The following is a 14,281-nucleotide window of genomic DNA, read 5'->3' on the forward strand; positions in this document are numbered from 1 at the left end:
TATGACATCCTCTACTTATTTCCTTAAGATAAATTTCCTAGAAATGGAATGACTGGTTACACATGTTTAAGGCTCTTGAAATTCACATGCAAGTGCTCTCCAGAAAAGGTGCACCAGTATGTACTTCTGACCAGAAATATCTGAAAGTACTGTTTTCACAAGGACTGTCCCCCTGTAGTTTCAGCACTGAAAGTTCCACATTCCAGGAAACCCTCCACTGTACATGAGAAAGCATGGTTTTCGGCATGAGTGTGGAAGATTGGGGGAAAGTACAAAACTCGTTATAGTGGCGAAAACCTAGGGGCTAAAGGAAACACTCTTCTTAGTGTCAAATGGATATGGTGGATAGATTACCCACCTTGCATGGTCACTGACTGCTGATGTTGTCTACCATGATTTTCAGTTCCCATAACAGATCATCCACTGTTACATCACTGGGTGTGATACTACTTAGGTGTGCAACTTAAGGGCCTTATAATCTTTAACAGTCTGTCTTCGCCTCTGCCTGTGGTTTAGCTCTTGTTCTGTATTTGTATTGAGAATTGGCTTGTACCGAATGCTAGTTTAATTTTTTAACATTGTGAATAGTCTGACCATGTTTTCTAAGAGTTCATATTACAATACAAACACCAGCGTGACCTAGACATCACTGAAAAAAGAAGGCTAAAGGACCATGACATTTTAATGACAGATGGAAGGACATGGTACATGATTAGGGAGGTAAAGCAACAAAACTGAGCATGCTACACAGGTGCAGAAAATATACTGGGATCGAGCATGGTGCAGAAGGGGAGGTAAAGGCACACATGGAGACTGAACCTTAAAAGTCCGGGATGAAATGGGCAAGTCCTTCTAAATCGATCTAAACCGGCCTCTTAAAACATAGGGCTGGGGCTTCCCTGGTGGCGCAGTGGTTGAGAGTCTGCCTGCCGACGCAGGGGACACGGGTTCGTGCCCCGGTCCGGGAAGATCCCACATGCCGCGGAGCGGCTGGGCCCGTGAGCCATGGCCGCTGGGCCTGCGCGTCCGGAGCCTGTGCTCCGCAACGGGAGAGGCCACAACAGTGAGAGGCCCGCGTACCGCAAAAAAAAAAATGTAGGGCCGATTCTGGCAGAACTTACCAACCATTATGCTTTCTACAGTGTATCAAGCGATGGGTTAAATCAGAGCAACGCTAGTCATAACGAAGGGGATGAGGATATGCCACTTTGGCATATTATTTTGAACTAAAGGTACTTGAGAAACAGCAGATGCAGGAAGAACTCTCTGCCCTCTCCCATATGCCTAAAAGCAAGGCATAAATTTCCCCTGGAGAAAGCTAACCTTCCATTCCCACCCCCAGCCCCTTGTACCAGGGAGAGCACTCTTATCACCAGAGATAGGGAGTGGACACTGAGATGAATTTGCACAAACAGGCCTTATTAAAATAACTATTCCCCCCATGTATTTCCCAGTTACTTCCCTGCAATTTGTCATCCCTTGAATCCCAAACGTTCTTTCCTTTGTTAAAATGGTATATGAGACTTCCCTGGTGGTCCAGTGGTTAAGACTCCACGCTCCCAACGCAGGGGGCGCAGGTTCAATCCCTGGTCGGGGAACTAAGATCCCACATGCCGCAAGGCATGGCCAAAGATAAATAAATAAATAAAATGGTATATAAGCTCCTGAATCTAACTGCTTCTTTGAGTTTCATTTCTTTTCTGTGAATTCCTGTGTCTGTAACTATTAAATAAAAATTGTGCCTTTTTTTCTGTTAATCAGTCTTTGGCCCATTTAATTCACAAGCCTCAGATACTGAATCTAAGAGTGTAGAGGAAAAGTTTTTTTCCTCCCCAACAACAAAAAATATGTTCTATTTCTTAGGTACTTTGATATGAAAAATGGAATCTCAAATTGTCTTCTTGATTTCTATGAAGATTTAAATGAAACTACAGAAAACATAAAAGATTGATGTATTATCCGACTGCCAACTGGACCTTGCTTATCTATCTGCCTATTTGGCAGATGGTCCAAATGTAAATTTTGGCAGATTCAGTCTATACGGTTTTTTTTGTTTGTTTGTTTTGTTTTTTTTTGCGGTACGCGGGCCTCTCACTGCTGTGGCCTCTCCCGTTGCGGAGCACAGGCTCCGGATGCGCAGGCTCAGCAGCCATGGCTCACGGGCCCAGCTGCTCCGTGGCAGGTGGGATCTTCCCGGACCGGGGAATGAACCCGCGTCCCCTGCATCGGCAGGCAGACTCTCAACCACTGCGCCACCAGGGAAACCCTATACATTTTTTAACCAAAGGCAATGAAAAAAGATCTTTCCTACTGAATGTTTTGCATATCTTATACACCACACTGCTAAAGAGGAATATGATTTGCTCACCTGTGAAGCTGAGGTTTTCATTATGAAAGTTTTAGTCACTTTTCAGTTTTCTGAAAACTGCAGAATTACTTAATGAGATATTTGACTTTATAGAAATGGAAGGAGATTACCTTGATAGACATAGGACATATGTCTTAAGACACAGGCTATCATTGCTGCTGGCCATAGAAAAGATATTAAATATTGCCTGTAAAATTATATTTTCAAAATGAGGGACAAGAATGCTGTCGTTCTCTAATTTGAAAATACAATGAGGATAAGAATGGAAAAAAGAATGACTGTAGAACAGAAATTTGTATGCTGTTTCTCCAAAAGTGTTTGATGATCTTTGAAGAGGCCATGAGAAGCCTAGCTAAGGATGGACTGAGCCCACTTGAATTGTTTGATGTTATGTGTAGGTTGTAACAAAAAGTTTCATAAGGAAGTTTTTGGAAATAAGACCGCTTCAGAACTCAAAACAAACAAAAAAAGTCACCAAAAAAGGGCAACCAAATTAAACAGGACTTTCTCATTTCTCTACTAAAACTATAATTTACTTGGAATCAAATTTTGATTTCACAAGTTCAGATTACATCCATGCTTTAAGATCATTTTCCCTGAGAGAAATTTAACTCATGATATCATCCAAGCTGCTCTGGAGTGTTCACAAATGATGGACATTTTCCATACAGATAGTGTATACGATGAATTTATAGCTGTAAAGGACATTATTGACAAACAGCTGACCTACCGAAACAAGCTTGTAGATACAAAGTGGATGAACATTTTTGGAAAGCTAGAAGCAAAGTCCCACAAGTCTAAAACCCTGCAATTACTAGTAAGTAAAATCTACTGTTCCATACAGTATGCTTTTTTTGAGGGAATATTTAGCTTGATGTCATCACATAAGGCTGACACCAGGAATTAGCATAATGTGGGCTTGGTAAGCATCAACTGAATTTTGCATTTGAGTATGTTCAGTCTGTCACCACATGAAAGCAAAGAAGGATGCTCTAAGTTTGTAAAAAGGAAACAAAGAGTAAAAATATCCTATGGGATATTTTTGGAGAGAATATTGGGAGAAAAAGAAACATGTCTTTGTGGGAGAAAAAGAAACATGTCTTTCTTTGTGCTTTTTTCTTAAATATAGGTTAATATTTATTTAATTAGTCCTATTGTATTTTCACTCTCCTTTTAAAACGTATTACATTTGTGTATCTTAGGCATTGTTCACATTTCTTCCTTAAGAAATAGCCTGTTACCTTCTATTAGTCTCTTGCTGTTTTGTTTTGTTTTGTTTTGAAATGTCTTCTTCAGTACTATAACTTTACGTTTATCATATATTGCCAAACCTTTCCAATTTGTTGCTCACTCTTTCCAGTTTTGGTGAGTTCTTTGGGTATACTTTAGAAATATTCGTTTTCCAAACTACCTGTTTTTATTTTTCCCCTTGAAGAAGCACTTCTGTGCAGAGCTGAGAGTAAGGCTCTGGTGTAGCACAGACCCCAGCTCCACCTACAGACCTTGCACAAGTTTCTCAGTACTTTTACTATTACTGATGATTTCTTTCTTTGCTTGAGCTTAGCTAAATATTCGCTCTTATTTTTCTCTAGTTTTTCAGGTTTTTACAGGTAAGCCTTGAATGTGTCTGGTAGTTATATTGGTGAAGGATGGCTACATTGTTCTCTGTTTCTAAGGTGGTTTTGCTCTCCTCCATAGATGGTGCCAAAGTGCGAGACAGTTGCAGCTGCCCTGCTCTGTCCTGGGCTTTGTTCAGCTGCCCCTGAGTCATGCTGTGGCACTGGCAGGGTTTTATAGCCTCTGGCTTTCTAGTGGGTAGAACAGCTTCCAGATTGAGTCCCAGCTGAAAAACAAAGTCTCCCTCGATGGCATAGAAAAATGAACTCTATGTTACTTCCTATTACAGAGTCCCGGGCTGCAGCTGCCTTGGGTTTCTTTTTAACCACTTCATGCCCAGTGTCTAGAAGATTAAAACCACATGAGGCATCCATCCTAGCCTAAGCCATTTTCTCTGCCCTTCTCTTCCCTCCAGTATCGGGATTTTGATGCACTCCGCCCTCCCACCCCTCACTGCCACCCGCCTTCATGCTTCCTGCAGAGGTAACACCTCCTAGATCTGAATCTGGGGTAGCTCAGAATGTTCCTTCTCTCTCCCCAGCTAGGCTCAGGCCTCCACCCCAGCCACCTGCAGCTGCCACATGTGACAACTTCCCTGGGAAAACAGGATCTCATTTACCTGCCAGTATCCAAGGAGGAATTTGATGGATATTTTTTTCTTCCACTGGAACAGCATCATTTTCTTCCAGTAAATTCTAACCTGGAAATGTAAAGTATGTCATCCTCACTTTTTGATTCCTTATCAGGGAAGTACCTTTCATTGATTGCATATGCTATCAAATTTGGATTAGATGGAATTGTATGTGATAGAAAATAGCAGTAATGAATAGAGGGGGGAGGGTGTCTTTCACAGCAGGGATTCCTCCCCAGGTATTTTTCTAGGAGATTTCTTTTTCTTTCTTTCTTTCTCTCTTTCTTTCTTTCCTTCCTTCCTTCCTTCTTTCTTTCTTCCTTCCTTTCTTTCTTCCTTCCTTTCCTTCCTTTCTTTCTTTCTTTCCTTCCTTCCTTCCTTCCTTTCATTCCTTTCTTTCTCCCTTTCTTTCTTTCTTTCCTTCCTTCCTTCCTTTCTTTCATTCCTTTCTTTCTCCCTTTCCTTCCTTCCTTCCTTCCTTCCTCCCTCCCTCCCTCCCTTCCTCCCTCCCTCCCTTCCTTCCTTTTTCCCCCGCTCTAACTTTATCCAGTATTTCTCCCAGGAGGTTTTGCTGCTTCACCAGATGGCCCTCCCCATGAGAAGCCAGTTGCTTCTCCTCAGGCTGGGAGACCTGGGCAAAATAGTTCACCTCCAACTTACCTCACCCTTTCTCTTGTGGTTTCAAAAAAATCCCTTTAAATTCTAAATCAGATTTGTTGATGGGCTGTGGAAACCTCTGAGCTGAAGGGAGCAGACTGCTGCAACCACGGGTCTGACGAATCTCATGCCTTAGGCAGTGGGTCCCCCAAGCAGTCAATGTATTTGTACCACAGCCTATGAATATTTTATAGATGTCCTTTTGTGCTCACTAATGGGGCCTGAACTGTACAATCTGCCTGGAATAATACCAAAAGAATACCCTCTCCTGACCTCCATCCCTGAATGATTTATGGAGATGAACTAGGCCCATCAGAGATTTATTATGGAGGTTGTTCTTTCCAGACACTTTTCAACAAAGAGGGAAGTAGTATGTTCGTACAGATAGTGGACACTCTGGGGGAGTTTAGTGTGGAATCTGTGTGTTTGGAGAGGACTCATCGTTCTGGATCTTCAGAGATGAGGAGGAAATTTACCTTTCCTCAATAAAGAGGCCAAAATGCGGTTTGAAAGAACTTCCATGCCACCACCCGTGCTTATGTTATTCCTGGAATTTCTTGTCACTGTAGAATATCAGTCAAAACAATGAACGTAAAGCCCTTCTCATGCCTCCTGTCTCTTCCACTCTGTCTTTTACATTGGAATAGTTCAGTCTCCAAGTATAGATGGGGTCGGCTGTGTGCTTGTCACTTGGAGCAATACCAAAGACAAGAAGACAGCATCTCCACTACTGAGTTCTCCACCTAATTGGAGAAGGTGAGACCTATACACGTTGCTTACGTCAGCCTGTCACCGATGCTCGTGCGGTACAGAGCTAGAAGCTTCCAAAAGGGAACATTGACGTGTGTAGGATGAACGAAGGATGAGTTTATGGAGAAAACGGGGCTCGAGTGGTTAGGTGTTAATTGGCAGAGGGAGGGAGGACATCCTAGGGAAGTTAGCAACGTGAGTGAGAGCAACTAGAGCAAAAATACTGGGTAAGAGAGACTGTCCAGCAGTGAGGGGTGAGTAAGGGGATGCTGCCTTCTAAAATGAAGTAAAACCCAGGGCTGTAAGGTTAGTATGAAGTGCCCAGTGATCTCAGATGTCTACTTCTGATTTGACTCGTGTTGTGGTCTTTCCCCCCCGTCCCCACTGCCTCCGCCACATTGGCCTCAGAGGTAGACTTCTTCCCTTTTAAAGCTCTGTCAAAAGTCCCTTCCTCTGGGGGACTTCCCCCCGTAGCATAGGTCAAATACACATACGTTTAAGAAAAGTTTACTAATGGGGGAGGGGTAAATTAGGAATTTGGGATTAACATACACACTACTATATATAAAATAGATAACCAACAAGGACCTACTGTATAGCACAGGGAATCCTACTCAATATTCTGTGATAACCTATATGGGAAAAGAATCTGAAAAAGAATAGATACATGTATATGTATAACTGAGCACTTAGCTGTACACCTGAAACTAACACAATATTGTCAATCAACTATACTCCAATATAAAATAAATATTAAATTTAAAAAAAGAAAAGTTGAGCACAAAGAGAGAAAAAAAAGGAAACTAATGTATAAATAATCGTGTTTACGAGGTACACCTCGCTCTCTGGGGCTCCTAAACCCTACTGCATTCCAAATGAGATCCCAGGGAAAGAGGGGTGCACCCTACCTAGTACACTTCAGGGGACATCTTTAACCTCCAGCACCCAAGTGGACTCTTTGAATCATCGAAATCTCTCAAAAATCCAAGTCAATTCCATTCAGCCTCCTGAGCTCCACAGTTGTGCCTTTTACCCTTTCAGGAGAAACCCAATTCTATGACCACAAAGTGCATGACCCCATGCACAGGATGGAGGGATACTTTCTGCCAGAGGTATCTTTTGGGGAGGGGTCATGCAGAAGCTTTGAAAGCCAGAACTGTAGAAGGCTTAGGATAGGATGGTGGCAATGCGAATAGAACAAACAGGTACAAGAGACATGGATTTTGACAGCAAGGAACCCATATGAGCTTTTTGCACTTTAGGCTCCGGCAGCTACTCTTCGATGAATACTAGTGTTTCTTTCCGTTGTCCCCTTTCTTTCGTGCCTAGTTCTTCTACTGCTTAGCTGCCGCTCCATCTATTGGCTGTTCTTTTCCCCCCAGCTTTGGAATTGGGTGGAGTACCCTTAGCTTTGCCTTCCCTGTGATCTCCCAAGCCAGGTCTACTGAGCCTTCTCTTTTCCCAGTGCACCATCCTTAAAGGGGGTTCCCACACTATTCTGAGAAACAAAGAGGCAGCAAAACAACTTGAAGAAGTTACAAAATTTCCAGAAATCTAACCAAACTTCTTAGCCCTTAAGGACAGTCACCACCTCTTTTGGATCTTTGTATCCCAAGCACCTAATGCCGTAATGCCAAGCACAAGGTGGGGAAGTTTGTTGATTAAAATAATAAATTAATTAAAACAAGGAGAACAGGGACCTCCCTGGTGGTCCAGTGGTTAAGACTCCGCCCTTCCACTGCAGGGGGTATGGTTCGATCCCTTGTCAGGGAACTAGGATCCCTCATGTTGTGCAGTGTGGCCAAAAAAAAAAAATCCCCCAAGGAGAACAGAGTGATGTCATAGAAAGTAAGACCATCAAGAAGGGGATGGTCGATAACACCAAATACCACAGAGAAATCAAATAAAATGAGGACCGAAAGGCACCCTACTGGATTTGCAAATCGAGGACCAATGATACACCTGGCCAGCCTGGTTTTATTCAAGGGGTGAAGGTGGTAAAAGCATGATTGAATTAATAGTCGGTTGACTAATGACAGGTGAGGAAGGGAAGGCAGTGAGTGTAAATTATCTGGGGAAGCTTGGCTATGGAAGAGGCAGAGAGAGAGGTAACTAGAGGTGGACTAAGTGTTGAGGGGAAGTGGTAAAGATGGTAAAGGCCCTGGAGGAATGGGGGAGGGCACTGAGGGCCACGCTGAGACTAAAGAGCACAGATCTGTGAGGGCACCAAGGTGCACGGGTGTGTGACTTCCTCCAGCAGGGTTCCTGGGCCCAGTTCCAACGTGTGTGTGTGTGTGTGTGTGTGTATGTGTGTAGCCTTCCCCACACCAACAAGCGATTCTTGGATACCAACAGGGTGACAGGAAATTCCACTCAATTCTGACACTACCTACCTGGACATAGAATCAGATTCCACAGGTAAAGGGCTCAGGCCCACAAGACCGCCCTCCACCTTAGACGCCAGTCCCAAGCCCACGTTCTCACGTGTGCTCCTGACCGACTGGCTATGAATTAGCAGTTCCAATGACCCACTCTAACTCAGGATGCTAACTGCAAGTCCAGGTTGTTACCTGTACTTCTGACCATCAGGTTATAAGTTGGAGGTTCCCATGACTCTCTCCTTGGGTTCAATTAATTTGCTAGAATGACTACAAAACTTAGGAAAACACATTTCACTAGATTTGTTATAAAAAGATATTAAAGGATAGGAATCAACAGCCAGATGAAGAGATACATAGGGCTAGGTCCCAAACAAAGGAGGTTCTGTCCTCGTGGAGGTTGGGGCCCAGAGCCCACACGGAAAATGGTTCCGGTGGAAACTCCAAGAAAGGGCCCCAGCGCTGTCCTTTTAGGGGTTTTATGGAGGCTTTATTACATACACATGATTGACTAAATCATTGGCCAATGGTGTTGATTTCAACTCCAGCCTGGCTCCCCTCCCTGGAGGTCTAATCACAGGTTGGTCCCATTGGCAATCAACCCGCAGCCTTAGGTGTTCTCCAAAAGACACATCATTAACACAACAAGAGACACCTTGATCACTCTCAACCCTTAGGAAATTCCAAGGGCTTGGGGAGCTATGAGCCATCAGAGCAACTGTGAATGAAGATCAAATACATATGAGACATAGATTTTGGTCCTCTGAATGATCAAATATGTATTTCTTGTAAATCACAACATGGCACTGACCAAGTATGGGAGAACGAGGGAAGGGAAATGACTTAAGTTTAGGAACTCACTGGCCCTGAGTGGTGGTGATGACATGGGCAAGAGGAAGGTTTAAGCTACAGATGTAAGAAACTGAGCCCTTGAAGGAGCTTGAGTGTGAGGAAAGGGGTAAGTTGAGGAACTGGAGGCTTAAAAACAGTGCATTGGTACCTGGCAGTAGGGGAGTGAGTCAGGTTGGATGAGACTGAGGCTGTGGATGAGAGTTATTGAGTTTCATAGGTGGAGCCATCTTAGATCATGGCAAGATCCAGGTGTGGCCCTGCCAGTCCGTGGCTGATGAAGTGTCAGAAGAGGCTGAGGGACCCAGCAGGGCACCAGAGGCTACATGAAGCAGGGTGGGGTGGTGGCAAAGGTCTGAAGGCCTGGGCAAGAGCACACAGCTGGGACCCAGAATTTGCATTTAGAAACCTCTTACTCAGGCTAGCGTACAAGTTAACTTGCCCCATTTAGTCTCAGTTGCCCATCTGTCAAAGGCTGTAATAATATCGCCAAGCTTCATGGGGTTGTGAAAACTAAATGAGATCGTGTATGGGGGGTGCTGAGCACAATGCCTGGCCCATAATAAGCACTTGATAAATAACACCTATAAAATAAAGGCCACTCTGGAGACTGACATCCACTAGGAATTCACAACATAGGAAAGAACACTAACATGAAAAATACATAAGAGGATGCATAGGGATGGCCTTCTTTGTGGAAACAGCCTAGATTTTCAGAATCAAATTTGTGTTTGCATTCCAACCCTGAAGCTTACTAGTTCTGTGTAGATTGGAGGCAAGTAACTTCACCTGTCTGTGGTTAATCATGGTGCTGGGTTGTTAATATCTTCCCTCACATGTATTAAGTGCCTGCCTACTGAGTACCAGGGATTATACTGGGTGTTGGAGATAAAGAGACTTGAAAAAGACACTCTCCTGCGCTCACAGTATAGCTGGGGAGCCAGAAAGAGACAACTGGAAAAACTTAGACCTCTGGCAAAGCTAAGCCTGAGGCACGCAGGTAAATCCTTAATTACGCCGGAGAGATGTCTTTTGCCCTGATGCAGTGATTAGCTCATTCCCTCCCTTTTTTAAAAAATATAGAACTTAGCGTACAGTCCCCACTTTTTTTTTTTTTTACAATAATAGGGTTTTAGAAACTATTCTGGAAAGTAGAATAGCGGAAAATTAGATGTTTTCAAATTCCTGTGGGCTGAACAGTCTGTATGGAGACACTTCCCGTCATGAAGGATTGTAGGGGGGGGGTCAGAGCACAACCGTGGCACCTTCAGTAAGTTTGTCAGGTCCAGTTTCCCCATCTGTAAGGTGAGGAGAGTAACGGTCACTGCTTCATAGAGTTAGTTGTGAGGATTAGGTGAGTTAATACACATAAAATGCTTAGGAGAGCGTCTGGTACATAGTGATTATTCAATATGTTTGTTCTCATTATTCTATTAAGTGATGATATTATACGGCAAAATGTCTTCCTCAGCCTCTGCAGGGATCATCAGAAATTGTGGATCAAAGCAACAAAGAAGTAAACTAGAAATTGGTTTTAGAACGAATAGATCTGCAAAGGGTCAGGGCAAAATAAGGGAGGACCTTCTTATCAATACAGCTAAAATTCAACAATGTCTTGACTGCAGTATCTACACCGTAAATATTGGTGGATTTCTTAAGTCCTTGCTTTGCAAGACAATGGTCCAAGGGAGTGCCTTATTTACTAGTTCTTTTTCTCTTTTTCCTCTAATAGTTCAAAAGAGAGAAACCCTGACTTTCCCTCTCTTCTGTTGGAGTCCGAACCAGCACTCCCAGCCAGGTGACAGGGCAGCTCTCCAGTTACCTGGTGCGAAAGTCCCCAGGCTCCTGGGCTGCAGGTTGAAACTCGCCTCTCAGTCCTTTCTCTCTCACTATCTCAGCGAGATTTTCCCCAGGAAGATAAAGCCATTCCTAGGCTCTGGCTCTTTCCTCTAAGAATCCTCTCTCCTCACCTTTATTGCAGAAGTCAAAAGGGGGAGATGAGTGTGAATAAGAGGTCAAAGGGAGAGTAGCCCACAGGGGTGTTCCTCTACGGTCCCTTGGGAAGCTCCTGTCATTTTCTTCCAGTCAAATGTTTCCAGGACCACTTAAATGGTTTTGAAACTTTAGAGAAAGTCCTCACCTCTTCCCTATTGTATCCCTCCCACCTCTCCGACTCCTAAGGGGCTTTCTCCTCTCGGAAATTTGAGCTTAAATGGAAATACAGTGTTCACATAGAAACTGGTAGCCTTCTCTTTTTCTGCCTGCCTTGTTTCTGTTAAGCTAGATTCAAGCTGTCATGAGAACAGGCCTTTTAAGTTTTTTTTTTTTTTTTTTTTTTTTTTTTTTTTTTGATCAGCAGGCGGACTCTCAACCGCTGCGCCACCAGGGAAGCCCAGAACAGGCCTTTTAAAAAGAAAATTTACCAGGTTCTAAAAGAGATATAAAGCGAACAGTGGATGCCCAGGAACCTTGGCACGTAGCAAACCCTCATTTGTTATAACCTGCATGTGGTGAGATGGTTAATAGGAAATCCGTTTAAGCCTAGAATACCCAACTCTGGTAAACAGTCCAAGGGCCATGACAAAAGTTTTTTCAATGCTAAATAAGAGCAAAAGGGTAGGAGTGAGGGTTTTCATCCAGCAAATGATTTCAATATAAAAATATATTCTTTGTGACCTGGCTTTTATTTTTTTAAAAGGATGACAGTGATAGTAGATAGCAATTTGTTGTATCCATTAGCTTTTAAAGAATTTACTTGGTAAAATTAAAAAGCTGACAATGCTAAATTGGTCCCCCTTATTTTGTTCACTTTATTGCGCTGTGAAAATCAAAAGATTTACTGTCTGAAACCTACTGCTTCTCCAGCTGAGAAGGCCCCCTTGAAATCTCAGATGAGGTGCAGCTAAAAAAGAAATTCCCTTCCTGTAAGGAGGGCCTTCTGGGTTTGCATTTCCTATTTTTAACCTTTTTTTCCTACTTATTTTTTAATTGAGGTATAATTGACATATTAGTTTCAGGTGTACAACATAATGATATGATGTTTTACCTTTTTTTAGTTGTGGCAAAATATACACAACATAAATGTATCATTTTAGGGCTTCCCAGGTGGCGCAGTGGTTGGGAGTCCGCCTGCCAATGCAGGAGATACGGGTTCGAGCCCTGGTCCAGGAAGAGTGTGCAGCAACAAAGACCCAATGCAGCCAAAAATAAATAAATCCATATTTTAAAAGGTACCTTTTTTTTTTTTTTTTTTTGTGCGGAATGCGGGCCTCTCACTGTTGTGGCTTCTGCCGTTGAGGAGCATAGGCTCTGGACGCGCAGGCTCAGTGGCCATGGCTCACGGGCCCAGCCGCTCCGTGGCAGGTGGGATCTTCCCGGACCGGGGCACGAACCCGTGTCCGCTGCATCGGCAGGCGGACTCTCAACCACTGCACCACCAGGGAAGCCCTAAAAGGTACCATTTTAACCATTTGCAGGTGTGCAGTTCAGTGGCATAAAGTACATTCACATTGTTGTGCAACTATCACTACCATCCATCACCAGAACTTTTCTAATCTTCCCAAACAGAAACTCTGTATTCATTAAACACTAACTCCCTATTCCCCTTCTTCCCAGCCCCTGGCAACCATCATTCTACCTTCTGTCTCTGAATTTCACTATTCTAGGTACCTCATATAAGTGCAATCATACAGGGCTTGCTTTTTTTGTGTCTGGCTCATTTCATGTTGTGTTAATTTCTGCTGTACAGCAAAGTGATTCAGTTATACATATATACATACGTATATATATATGTGTGTATATATATATATACACATACATATATACACATTCTTTTTTATATTCTTTTCCATTATGGTTTATCTCAGGATATTGAATATAGTTCCCTGTTCTATATAGTCTCTTAAATGTGTTTTAAACCTGTTGGACAACTCTGCTTGTATTGAAGCTCTTTCAACAATAGGATGGTTGGTAAAAGGGCAAGTCTTGCCAGCTTTCTGTATTTACTCATCTGTAAAATTGTTCTGAGTTCTGTTCTGTCATTTAAACATATCGAAGCGGAACTGCCTCTTATAAAGGTGGCTACTGCTACTCATTTCCTATTGATATTCCCAATATGTAATGTAGGCCCAGCATTGCATGTAAAAATCTCCCAGTTTTCATGCATTGGCCAATAACGTTGGGCCAAATAGAACATGTTTGCAGGTCAGATCTTGCCCACAGGCCACCAGTTAGCATTTCTGCTAGGGCTTAACAAAAAGCACATTTTAGTGTGGCTTCACTGAGTCATTGATTCATTCATGCAATAAATGTTTACTGGGTCTCTACTACAGGCTAGGCTACACATGTAAGATATGGTTTTAAAAATACAAAATAGGAGAGACATAAATAGTTGCAGCATAAATGCTATAACAGAGCAAAAATAATGACTTTTATTGCGCACTTATGTGCCTGGGAGTTTTAAGGGGTTTACCTACATTAACTCACTAAACCTCACAACGATCCCATAAAGTAGGTATTTCATTTACATATGAAAAGACAAGCATACAGTGGTCAAATCACTTGCCTTGGTCACACAGTTGGAAAGTGCTAAGGGCGCGTTTGAACCCAGATTGATGCCAGAGCCCAAGGTCTTGACTGGAAGGGGGGCAGGGGGTGGGTTGGTATAGGGTAACCTGTGGATTTATGAAGACCTCCAGAAGTGACTTTTGACTTGTCTTGAAGGCTGATTTCAGCAAACACGGCCGGGAGGGCAATCCAGGCAGAGGAAATAATTTGAGCCAGGGATAAAACACTAAGGTTGGCAGGAAATGAGTCTGAGAGAGGTCGCAAGGTCTCCAGTGCCATCTATTCAACTGTTTGTTTTCAGGTGAGATATCAGCTCATCGACAGCTTACGTCTCAGTACTAACTGTAAGGGTAAGTAAGAATTGTGTAGAAACAGAGGGGTATTTACAAGCTCCAGAGAGGGAAGCGCACCGGACCTATGCAGCTCTGCCCGCGACCACCTACAGGGACTACAAGTCCCGTCATG

The 14,281-nt window shown here is 43.2% G+C and overlaps 1 protein-coding gene across 1 annotated transcript in view; it reads left to right on the plus strand.

The window, feature by feature from the left end:
- The first annotated feature begins 3,020 nt into the window (after positions 1–3,020).
- The window catches only part of KIF13B (kinesin family member 13B), a 198,236-nt gene continuing 186,975 nt past the window's right edge, over positions 3,021–14,281 (plus strand). The window contains exons 1-2 of the mRNA XM_024746932.1: positions 3,021–3,185; positions 4,401–4,468. Coding sequence (XP_024602700.1) covers positions 3,021–3,185; positions 4,401–4,468 — 233 coding nt within the window. The remainder of the gene's footprint in view (positions 3,186–4,400; positions 4,469–14,281) is intronic.

Source organism: Neophocaena asiaeorientalis, unplaced genomic scaffold (assembly GCF_003031525.2).
Source record: "Neophocaena asiaeorientalis asiaeorientalis breed wild unplaced genomic scaffold, Neophocaena_asiaeorientalis_V1.1 scaffold633, whole genome shotgun sequence".
Lineage (NCBI taxonomy): Eukaryota > Metazoa > Chordata > Mammalia > Artiodactyla > Phocoenidae > Neophocaena > Neophocaena asiaeorientalis.